The sequence below is a fragment of the Alosa sapidissima genome, chromosome 23 (genome assembly GCF_018492685.1).
Source record: "Alosa sapidissima isolate fAloSap1 chromosome 23, fAloSap1.pri, whole genome shotgun sequence".
NCBI lineage: Eukaryota > Metazoa > Chordata > Actinopteri > Clupeiformes > Clupeidae > Alosa > Alosa sapidissima.
The window spans coordinates 9,014,954-9,027,453 of NC_055979.1; the positions used below are offsets into that span (position 1 = coordinate 9,014,954).

The window sequence follows — 12,500 nt, forward strand, 5'->3', positions numbered from 1 at the left end:
ACATCAGAGCCAGATCAGAGCCATATTAGGGTCAGATTAGGGCCGGACCTACAGTAATCCAGACGCGCAGGCCAGAGGCTATAGGGCTCCTGATGTTTGACATCTCAGGTTGTGCTACACTGTCTTCAGTGGGTACACAGCACCTCTTCATACAAAGTGTGCAACGAGACAGTTTAGTGAGAGTGTGTGTGTGTGTGTGTGTGTGTGTGTGCGTGTGTTTGTGTGTCATGAAGCCCCCCCCCCCCCCCCTCCACCCCCCCCCCACAGTCCCGTCCCGTCATGAAATCATTCCCTTCTGGCGATGCATACCCCGCCGATCAGGTGGCCACCTAAACCGCATTGCTGCTAAATGACCCGGGTCTGCACGGCGGTCTCCGCCTCAACCTGTCGGCCAGATCAAAGCCGCACTGGGGCGGGCAGAGGATTATTGTTAGACGAGATCTCAGATTCCTCACAGCGGCGGAGAGATAGAGAGAAACAGGGAGAGGGAGAGGAGGAAAGATAGAGAGAAACAGGGAGAGGGAGAGGAGGAGAGATAGAGAGAGACAGGGAGAGGGAGAGGAGGAGAGATAGAGAGAGACAGGGAGAGAGAGAGGAGGAGAGGAGGAAAGCTGATCTTCAACTTCACTGATTAATGACATCTTTTCAGGCACAGACCTGATTAGGCTGCACAGGCACACACACACACACACACACACACACACACACACACACACACACACACACACACACACACACACATGCCTCAGGTTCACGACCTGCATGAGCATCTGTGGAGAGAAATCTGTGCTTCAACAGGAGCACTGCGTCCTGCGTGTGTGTGTAGCGTGTGAGTGAGTGTCTGAGAGTGTGTGTGTGTGTGTGTGTGTGTGTGTGTGTGTGTGTGTGTGTATGTAGCGTGTGAGCGAGTGTCTGAGAGTGTGTGTAGCATGTGAGCGAGTGTCTGAGAGTGTGTGTAGCATGTGAGTGAGTGTGTGAGTATGTGTGTGTGTAGCATGCGAGTCTGTGTCTGAGAGTGTGTGTGTGTGTTTGTGTGTAGCATGTGAGCCTCTGTCTGAGAATGAGTGTGAAGCATGTGAGCGAGTGTCTGAGAGTGTGTGTGAAGCGTGTAGGTGAGTGTATGAGTATGTAGTGTGTGAGTGAGTGTCTGAGAGTGTGTGTGTGTGTGTGTGTGTGTGTGTGTGTGTGTGTGTGTGTGTGTGTGTGTGTGTGTGTGTGTAGCGTGTGAGCCTCTGTCTGCGAGTGTGTGTGAAGCGTGTGAGCCTGCATATTTGTTTGGGTGAGACGAGGAGAGTGTGTCTCGAGGCGAAAGGCTTTTCTGTATCAGCAGAGCATAATTCACTGTGAACAGCTCCAAACATTTAGACATGTGGTGAGGAAGAGAGGAGGAGGAGGAGGAGGAGGAGGTGGGCTGTAGTTAAATAAAGTCTCTCTCTAAAATATCAACTGTGTGATTTTAACTTTATCTGTAACCTTCTCTTCTGAAAGAGAAATAGTCTTACCGAAACAGTGTCTTTGAAGTAGTAAAGTTTGCAATGACTACACTCTCTGTGAACATTGAGTGAGTGTAAAGTATGTCTTTGTGTGTGAGTGTGTATGTATGTGTCTCTGTGTGTGTGTGAGTGTGTGTGTGAGTGTGTGTGTGTGTGTGTGTGTGTGTGTGTGTGTGTGTGTGTGTGTGTTTCTATGTGCTATTAATTTCTCCCCCTCTCTCTCCCTCAGTGCCCCAGGTCTGGCGGGCAGTCCCGTCATCTCGGACATCTCGCTGATCCGCCTGTCTCCGAGCGCGGCGGAGCCGGCCTTCGCCCACCCCCACCCCTACATCAGCCCCCACATGGAGCACTACCTGCGCTCGGTGCACGGCAGCCCCACCCTCTCCATGATCTCCGCTGCCCGCGGACTCAGCCCCGCCGACGGTAACACACACACACACACACACACACACACATATACATACACACACACACACAAACACACACACACAAACACACACACACATACACACACACACACACACACACATATACACACACACATACACACAAACACAACGCAACACAACACAATACTTCAAATAAGAACACTAAAGGAATGGACATAGACAGACAGACAGATATATTGAGGGGTTTTTTTTGCCACATCTGTTGCCACAGTCTGTACAGAGCCTCCCACACATTCAGTACACTGACACATTCACACTAACACGTCTGCTGTACACACATTCAAACTTGAACAGAGAATCCTAAATCACTCTGAGAGTAAGAAAACGTTCCCTAACCTGAGTCTCTGCTGAGAATAAACTAACCTACCACTACCTTAGAGTAAGGGGGTAAAAGCGTGTGATCCCTACTCCCCTACCCAAGGCCTATGCAGAGAATAGGTGGAGAGAAATGTGTGTGTAGTGGCCTCTGATGGGCAAGAGGAAGCAGTCCTCATCATCATGGCTGTCCACGCGCTTGACCTTGTGAATTCACATCCGTCTTTAAACTTTAAACCGGTCGGCAAGCCTGCTGTCTCCCCAGCGCATGATGAAACGGCTCTCTAGCGTAGCTCACTGCAGTGGTGAACTATGTCAGGGGCTTAGCGCTAAGTACACCATCAGGGAGCCCCGTTCTGTTAGAGGGCTCTGCGCACAAAACAACGCTTTTACACAGACGTTACACAAAGGGCTTAAACTCACCCCACAACATAAATTTTACACACTTAGAGGTTGCGCTAGGTTTTTAGGTTGTGGTTTGATCTTTGCCCTGTAGATTTATCCTTCGGGGTAAGGTTAGAAGAAAAGTTTGTGTGTTGATAGGTGTCTGTGTGTGTGTGTGTGTGTGTGTGTGTGTGTGTCTGTATACGCACACACATATGGGTGTGTCTGTGGATGTTGGACGCGATGAAAATTAATAAAGGAAAACAGAACCCCAAAGAATTCCCCCAGTGTACCCTGGGAGGTGATGACAAGTCTCTCCTGTGAGCCGAATTGGAATAACAGGCGGCGGCGTGCGGCCAGAATGGAGAATAAATCACCTTTTACAGTCTGTCAACAGTAATGTGTCTGTGCTTTTAAAGTCAAATAAGCAGCGCGCTGGAGATCTCGCCTGTGATAAGGCAATGGAAACGAGAGAGTGAGATGGGGACGCGGAGAGAGAGAGAGAGAGAGAGAGAGAGAGAGAGAGAGAGAGACAGAGAGAGAGAGAAGGGATATGGAGAGAGAGGAAAAGAGAGGGAGATAGGAAAGGATGTAGAGAAAGAAAAAGAGAGGGAGAGAAAAAATGGAGAGAGAGAAAGTGGGATATGGAGAGAGAGAAGGAAAATAATAGGGTGTGTGTTTGGGGGGCGGAGGAGGAGGCAGATTGAGGGAGAAATGGAGGCTATTTGAGCCTGTGGAGAATGCAAATGCATGCCGAGGTGGCCTTGAATCCCATCTCAGGAAAGATAGGCAGTTGGGCTTTTATGTGGCTAGCTGACGCTCTGACTGACCGCTCTCTCAAACAAAACATTTACGTGATTTAGGAGCGCAGGGGGACAAAACTGCCATTGTGCGCCCGCTGTCACCAGGCCTTCTCTGTCATTCAACTGACACATTTTAATACATCAAAATTATAGTCCAGTAGTGATCACCATCTCTCCAACACAACCACAGACAAGTATGCAGAGTGGGACAGTTGTGTGTGTGTGTGTGTGTGTGTAATTTCTTTGATATAGTACAGCACAGTCGTGGGGAGGCTTCCCCAGAGGTCAGACAGGGGCCACGGTCAGGGCCCCTACAATACAATCATTTCATTTGGGGAAGAAAAAGAAACGTCTTCATGACGGCAAGAAAACTCTGGCATTTCTCCCCAGCTCACAGGCCTGGTCTTCATTGAGTTATACAAAGTGACTCAATCGAAAAGGGTTACATGATCCAGGGAAAGAGAGAGAGAGAACAAGAAAGAAAAGAGAAAATGAGAGGAGGAAGAAAGGAAGGAAAGAAAGAGAGAGAGAAAGAGGGGTCGGCTTCAAGGGCCCCGTAAAGTCAGTGCTAACTCTGCTCCTTCTTAGGGCCCGAGCGCCTAATTGTTTGTGAAAGATCACTTACACTGCGAGGGGTCACGCACAGTTGGAGTGTGTTATGGGAGGGGGGAATCATAGAAAGACATATTGTATTCTTTTAAACTGAGTGGACATTCAAACCTCCTCCTCTCCCCTCATACACACACACACACACGTTAACACACACACACACACACACACACACACACACACACACACACACACACACACACACACACATTAACACACACACACACATACACACACACACACACACACACACACATGAACAGATGGAACAGGGAGGATGAATGGGATGCTTGCTGCTGAGCTGGATGGCGGGTGTCGGGCGTGCAACAAATTCATCCCTCACTCTGATTGGCCCTGACACTTTTAAAAGCGCTTTACTGGGTGCAGATGTTAACGCTGTTACAGCAGCATTACTGTAGGACTGTATTACAGGTCCTTTCCGCTGCGGATACAGGCTCTCTCTCTCTCTCTGTGTGTGTGTGTGTGTGTGTGTGTGTGTGTGTGTAAGAGACAGAGAGGGACAGCTACTTTGTTTATAGTGCTAAGGAAACGCAGGAATGTGAGCCCCCCCCCCCCCTTTTAACTTCATTCCTTTTCTTCTCTCATTTCCCTCTCTCTCTCCCTCTCTCTCTCTCCCTCTCTCTATCGGGGGAGTGTTGTCATGGCTGGCTGCCCTCCACTGAGCGTAGTGTCCATTCTTCATGTCCCTGTCGGAGTCCCCCTCTCTCCCAGCAGGACAGTGACGCCGCTACGCCACCACACTGGGCTGGCGGTTTCTCTCTCTCCATCTCTCTTTCTCTTTCTCCCTCTGTCTCTCCCTCTCTCTTCCACAACCCCTCTCTTTTTCATTTAAAGAGTGTGCCTGTGTGTGTGTGTGTGTGGAGGGGGGGGGGGGGTTTGTGTGGAGAGACTCCGGTCTGTCTCCTTCCTCTCCGCTGTCCTCTCATCCTTCCGGTGACCCCCCTGAATGAATAAAGTGGTGGGGTCACTTGTTTTTAGATGTTGTCAGAATTTGATGCCTCTTCTTTTCGATTCGTAATAAAAAAAGAGAATATTGGCCTAAATCTGCCCTACGTGCCTTGTTTGGTGTTTGTGTCTGTATTCTGAGGATGTCCCTGCAGAATTCTGCATGGAGGGTTTCTGGATTCTGGATTAGGGGTTTGTCCCGTTTGTTGATCTCTCTCTCTCCCTCTCTCTCTCTCTCTCCCTCTCTCTCTCTCTCTCTCTCTCTCTCTGCAGTGGCCCATGAACACTTGAAGGAGCGTGGGTTGTTTGGCCTCCCCCCTCCTCCCCCGGGGGCAAACCCGGCCGAGTACTACCACCTGATGGCCGCTCACCGGAACCCCTACGGGGAGCTGCTGATCCAGGGGGCCGGGGCAGCCGCCGCCACACACCTGCCCGACTACATCAGCCCTGTTGATGGTGAGAGTGTGTGTGTGTGTGTGTGTGTGTGTGTGTGTGTGTGTGTGTGTGTGTATGTGTGTGTGTGTGTCCTAGAGGAAGACAGGGTCAAGAATAGGCACTGGGGAAGTTTCTACATGCTTGTGTTTTTACACACACACACACACACATGCACACAGACACATGCATGCATACACACACACATACATGCTTTTTGTTGTTATCACATTTAGTAAAATGTTACTGAGTTTTTTTTTATGCTGTTTTAAGTGTGAGTGTGTGTGTTTTAAATGTGTTTTTAAAACATGTTGCTTTGCTTATGACAGATTGTCCTGTTGCTTTTCATGTCCTTCTGGGATATTTGATGCACTTTCCATTCTTCCACGATGTCACTCCAGGTTACTATGTACAATATCTCATGCGCCACTGTCAGGAGCTGAGATAAACACAGGGGGGACTGATTGCACCACGGTGACGTTTATTGGATAGTTCTTTCACATGGGGGGGGGGGGTAGTGTGTGTGTGTGTGTGCATGTGTATGTGTGTGTGTGTCAGACAGGTGTTGTGTTTAGTGTAATGAATGCCTACTTTCATCTCCCATTTCCTGAGTCACCTTAAAAGGGTAGCCATGTCGGGAGGACGAGGGGAGATTTTTTTTTTGGAGGGGGATTGTGTCTCGATGAATGCCAGGGGTGTAGTGTCATCTATCAACGCGTGTTTAATGGAAGTGGCCATCAAAGGCACTACGCTGCCTGAAAAGGAGATCCCAAACAGGTAGCAGAGCGAAGCGAGAGCCTCTCGGGCAAACACACTGTATGGGAGGTGTGTGTGTGTGTGTGTGTGTGTGTGTGTGTGTGTGTGTGTGTGTGTGTGTGTGTGTGTGTGTGAACTCATGACCTCGCCAAGTTCAAAGTGGTGTGTGTGTTTGTGTGTACGTGATGGAGAGTGCTCCCTTAAACCAGTCCCACTCATTCATAAGAGACCTGTTGTGTTTGTCTCTCTCTTTACCTCTTTTTAGCTCTCATCTTGCTCACTCCATCTTTTTACCTCTCTCTCTTCCTCTACTTCTCTCTCTCTCTCCCTCTTTTTAAAAAATCATCCTGCTCACACTCTCTACCCTCTTCTCCCTCTCTCTGCTTCTATCTCCATCCACTTCTCTCTCTTTGTCTCTCTCTCTCTCCCTCTCCGTCTTTCTGTCTTTCTTTCTCTCTCCCTCTCTCTCTCCCTTCCATACTGTTCCATCCTCTGCTCCGGCACAAGCGGAGGCCTATTAGCCTGTCGTCTCGTCCACACACTGGTGTTTTCCTGCGTCTCCCACTCCGTGACATTTATGGAGGAATCCTCACGCGCGCTCCGCTCCACTAAGGGAAAATCCAGCATTCCTTGGACGCCCGACTGCAGATAATGTCCAATTTATCCCTCATGGTTTAATTGGTGGTTGAGGGGTGTCCTCACTTATTCATCACAGGAAAGGGAAAGAGTGTGTGTGTGTGTGTGTGTGTGTGTGTGTGTGTGTGGGTGTGTGTATTTGGCGTGACGGAGCTGCTAGATCTCCCACGCCCGCTGCCACATCGGCGGAAAAATATGCCGCTCTCCACTCTGCTCCCTCCCTCCCAACTCGGCCCTGTGTTTGTGTTGGCGTCGCACTCACCACATTAACATTCGCTCAAACACCCACAAACATTTACCCCCTCCCCCCCACTCCCTCCCTGCCCCTGCCACTGCCCACCTCCCTCCCGGGGTGAGATCAGGTTGCCCACAGCCCTCGCCACCCCTCGCCCCGCGGGTTTGATGTGCGCTGGCACCTGCGGGTTCCCTGCCGCGCAGAGGCCACGGCGCACAGACGGGCCTTTGAGAGCGCTCCGCCGCCTCCCAGCCACGTGTGGCGAGGGCTGAATGGAGAGCTTCATGAGGCTGGGAGTCGCGGTAAACACGCACGCCGGAGCCCTGTTGACTTAATAGCCGAGCACTGATGAATCTGTTTAATATGAAAGCTACAATAATAATGTTTCGCGCGAGGTTTCTGACACGTCGTGCGACGCGGGCCAAGCACGTACATCAACCGAGCGCGTTCGGATTAACCGTTTTATTTTATTTTTTCAGAGGCCTAGCGAAATGGAACGACACACAGAAGGTACGTGGGATCAGACCACATTTTTTCTGGAACAACTTTATTTATTTCTTTTCTTTACCATTAACCAAACTGAACAAAAAAAAAAAAAAAAACGGAAAAAAAAAAACCCCACTTCAAAACGGAGAATTCCCCCTCTTCTCTAGTCGCCACGTCCCATTAATCACACGGGAGGACAGAGACAAGACGCTGCCTGGAGAGGCGGTGAGCTCTGTTGGTTTTAGCCGGGGCGCGCTCTGTGTGTATCGTGCAGTGGAGCTCGTGGGTTCTAGACAAATATTTGCCCACACTTCACAGCGCGGCCGACGCACTCCGAAAAACACCCACAATCAGCCCCGACGCTCTCAACAGCGGAGCCAGTCACGACACGCCGCTCGTGCGAACCCTCCAACCCCCGACGCCCCGGCTCCACGTGACGAGCCTGCGTGCCCGTGCGAGTGGAGTGGAGAGACACTCGCACGAGAGTCCACAATCGCAAGCGCTGTGACACCTTAACAAAACGCCTTGTTATTCGAAGACGTCTTGTTGCTTTCGAATTAAAACAACAAGGATGAAACGTCTCGGTCACGATGATGAGCACGCTCTGCTTTCATCCGGTGTTGAGCTTCGATTTGGTTCACTGGTTTGGCAATGAAAGCGCCGTGTTATCCAAGGCCAGGGCAGGAGTCCTGAGTAATTAACGTGGGAGGGAGTGGACTAACTCCGACTCACTAATCCTATTTAGACACAAGGAAGGGGTGCGGCAGAAAGAAACCACAGGTTAAACGCTGAGTGAGTGCAAATTGGTGTTATTAAGAAGATAAATAAATATGGCAGCTTCTCAGCTGTCACAGTGGATTCTTACTTTGTTCTTCTGGGTCTTGCATAAGCTCCCAGTGTCAATCTCTAGAACTGTGTGGGCAGTGAGATGTCGTAAATTCAGTAAATATGAAGTCTTCTCTCTTCTCTGTAGCTCAACTGGTGGGTCAATGTGTGGCTGACTACACCAAGCTCATGGTTTCACTATCCAGGAGGGACACATACTGATCAAATGTATGCCAAATGTATGAACTTTACTCTTCGATGTGGTGCAAACACAAGGCCAGGTGAAGTAGAGGAGGATACTCCCACTCCAGCACGACTGAAACTCTGGGCACTGTGGAAGAGGCCCATCTGAAACCAATCAGTGCTCAAATGAACAGCACCTACAGTAATTAAACAGTTTAGGCAACATAGGCAGTCAATTACAGCAGCTGTGGCTGCCGGACAGCAGACTGGGACCAATCATAGTTACGAAGCTATGAACAAACTCAGAGGGTTCCAGACCAAAGCAGACAAGCTCAGAAACAGGCATCCGCTTCTATGCACACTTTCATAGCAACTAGATCAGACCAGTGCAGCCAATCATCGTGATACACACACAACTGATCAAAGGCTCCAGGGAGGACAGTGAATGTGTGTGTGTGTGTGTGTGTGTGTGTGTGTGTGTGTGTGTGTGTGTGTGTGTCTGTCTGTCTGTCTGTCTGTCTGTCTGTCTGTCTGTCTGTCTGTGTGTGTCTGTCTGTCTGTCTGTCTGTCTGTCTGTCTGTCTGTGTGTGTGTGTGTGTGTGTGTTTGGGGCGGGCGGGGGGGGTCGAGGCGAATGGCAGGCCCAGCTCTTTTCCATCTCCTTATTTCTCCGGGGAAGTGGCACATTCATAAACACATCTAGTCTGATAGGGCCGACTAACGGAGATAGATACGACTGCCACGCTCTCCAGCGTCTGCTCCCCCAGTCTCTGAGAAAGAGCCATTAATGCCACACACACACACACACACACACACACACACACACCCAACCCAGCTTCATCCCACCCCACCGCGTTCACACCGGGAGCTCCTCGCTGGAGATCTCGTTAACTGCATTAGTGTTAACCCTCCTAGCTTGATATAAAATACCTATTTACCAAAAAGAAATTGTACACTGGGAAGGGTGTGTGTGTGTGTGTGTGTGTGTGTGTGTGGGTGGGTGGAGGGGGGTTCATTTCCCCCTATAACAAAAATATATATATTCGTACATCAGTGTTTGAGTGCTCGTTGTTGACCGCCAGCAGGCGGGTCCCAGGGCCCGGAGAGTGAGCCGCAGGTCTGTAGTGAAATGCATATTTAGCGGTGACAGCGGGCCATTAACTCAGGCTAAGAATAATGGCCCTCGGAGAAACAAAGCGCAAGGATTAGGCCTCTGCCAATGGTCCAGGGGGAATTGGTCTCGGCATGAAGGCCCCCATGTCCGACACACACACACACACACACACACACACACACACACACACACACACACACACACAGAGGGATGGTTTATGTAAGGCCTGGCACGGAATGTGATAGAGTCATTATGGACGTCCGGTTGCCAGAGCCCTTGGTTACGACCTCAGCACTCCTAATCACATAGTACCCCCCCACCCAACACACACATACACACACACACACACACACACACACACACACACACACACTCCGACACCAGCACTAATGCGTAGCACCTGTTGGGCCCAACAGCAACTGGTTGCGTGTTTTTCCCCCCTCTGATGACATACCAAAGGCCCCGGGGTCGTAGCCATCAACACACACACACACACACACACACACAAACACAGACACAACGTAGCCGTCAACGGTGCTGAGAAAACGTCTGTCCCGCCAGCTAACAAAAGCCACCGGATCAGATACCCACAGGGGGGGAGTGTTTGTACTTAAAGCCCTCACTCCACTACTCCCCTTACACACACACACACACACACACACACACACACACACACACACACACACACACACACACACACACAAAACCATATATACGATCACACACATACCCATACACATACACATATATGGACAAATACAGAACATACATGCACACATACACATATACACATTCTCTAACACACACACACACACACACACACACTCTCTCTCTCTCTCACACACACACACACACCTCCCCCAAGGGTCAGGGAAGTGTAGCGGACTGCAGATGCATGCATGTCCACTTCCACATCTGTCTGTAATCTGACCCTAACTACTGGGATAACGTGTCACGGAGAGCACAATGCAAACGGGAAAACTGTTTCAACCAGGAATGTTCAGGCTGGAGAACCAGTGTTACTCGCTGATCCGAGCACCGGGTGACCTCTGGCAGAGTTCCGAGGGCCCTTCTCACAGGGGTCAACTGCACACTCTTGCATACATTTCCTGTTGGTTGAAATCAATTCTCCAAATTGCCTTCATTAAACAAACTGATGTTCAGCGTGCGGCTGGCGGATTGTTATCAGGGTAATTACAGTAAATTATTGGGAATGATTAATTGTGCCGGGTTGAAATCAAAAGGGGGTCGGGGGGGGCTGGAGATGCAGGAGATATGGAGCCTTCATTAGCGTTCATTCTCACAGTTACAGCCAGCCAAGAGGAGGACTGTTTTTTTTTTCTGATTCCTGGATATTCCTGGCTAAAGCTACTCATGTTTATCGTTTAGCAGCCGGACTGGAGAAAAGATAATGAAGCACATGGCCAAGTTGTGTCGCTTTCACAGAAAGTTCAAAAGGAAAAGGAAAAACTTAGAGATGGGATGTACTGTATGTCTCTTGTAGTTTTATGAGATGCATTTCTCTACCACGACGTAATCTTCCCTGCCTCGGCTGAAATTTGGCAAAAAAGCCATTCCCTAGCTTGTAGTGCGTTTACAAACACTTCTTTTAAAACGAGAAAAACAAACTCCCGAGCAGCGATTAGTACAGTATTGACAGATGCAGTAGTAATTCCTAGCTAAGGTCTCTGCACTGTAGCCTGAACGTTAGTCCTTCTGTAAGTCACTTTAGATATAAGTGTCTGCTAAATGAATAAAGGTCACTCAAATGTTGGTTCGATGGATTTCTCTTTCTCCCGACACCGTGGGATCCGTCCCTGTCCAGGCTGAGGCTCGGTCAGTGCTGGTGCTTTCGTGCTGTTTACAGTATTAGCTGGGAATCAATCTTGTGTGCTGTATTGATAGGGCTGGGCTATTTCCGGGAGGTTTGAGTGTCGGGTGGAGGTGGCTTACGCATCAATCACCCCACTCCCTGTTGGGCCATCCCGCCAGGACTCTTCATCCTCCTCCTCCTCCTCCTCCTCCTCTTCTACCTCCTCACCCAGAAATAGCTCGGTATAGCCAGGAAGGGAGATGACACAATGATAACCGCTCCAAATGACTCAATAGATTTCCTCCTCGTGAGAAAAGGAAAGGGGAGAGGAGAAGCAGAGGGAGTCCATTTTTACGTTGCAAGTGTTAAAGCAACACAATGCAGTTCTTTCACCTCAAAAATAACACTTTCAAACTCACACTGATGCTACACTCACTCATAACACAGAGAGTGAAGTCTCTGACATGCTCACAGTGCATGCCCTGACACTTGCTTAGCTCAGAGGACGAGGAGGAAGGGTGAAACAAGAGGGGCTTGTCCACTAAGGGTCAGGGCCAATAGTAACCCTGCAACCCTGTGTTGTGTGTGTGTGTGTGTGTGTGTGTGTGTGTGTGTACAGTATGTGTATGTGTGTGTGTGTGTGTGTGTGTGTGTGTGTGTGTGTGTGTGTGTTGATGTGCTTATGTGATGTGTGTACATGTTTATACTGTATTTGCTGTGCATATGTGTGAGTGTTTCTGTGTCTAGATAAATGTGTGTTCATATTTATTGTGTGTTCATATCTGCTGTGTGTGTGTGTGTGTGTGTGTGTGTGTGTGTGTGTGTGTGTGTGTGTGTGTGTGTATGGATAAATGTGTGTTTATACTGTATTTCTTTCGTGTTCATATCAATGACTGTATAGTGACTTTACAATAAGTCATTGGTTCTGTGTGCTGTATGTATGTATGTACATGTGTGTGTGTGTGTGTATGTGTGTGTATGTATACTCATGCATGTGTGTGT

At 49.3% G+C, this 12,500-nt stretch overlaps 1 protein-coding gene across 1 annotated transcript in view; it reads left to right on the forward strand.

Annotated features, from left to right (window-relative positions):
• LOC121698888 (zinc finger protein GLI2-like) overlaps positions 1–12,500 on the forward strand; it is a 94,470-nt gene that overhangs the window by 64,720 nt on the left and 17,250 nt on the right. The window contains exons 4-5 of the mRNA XM_042081387.1: positions 1,723–1,916; positions 5,293–5,475. Of these exons, the coding sequence (XP_041937321.1) occupies positions 1,723–1,916; positions 5,293–5,475 (377 nt within the window). The remainder of the gene's footprint in view (positions 1–1,722; positions 1,917–5,292; positions 5,476–12,500) is intronic.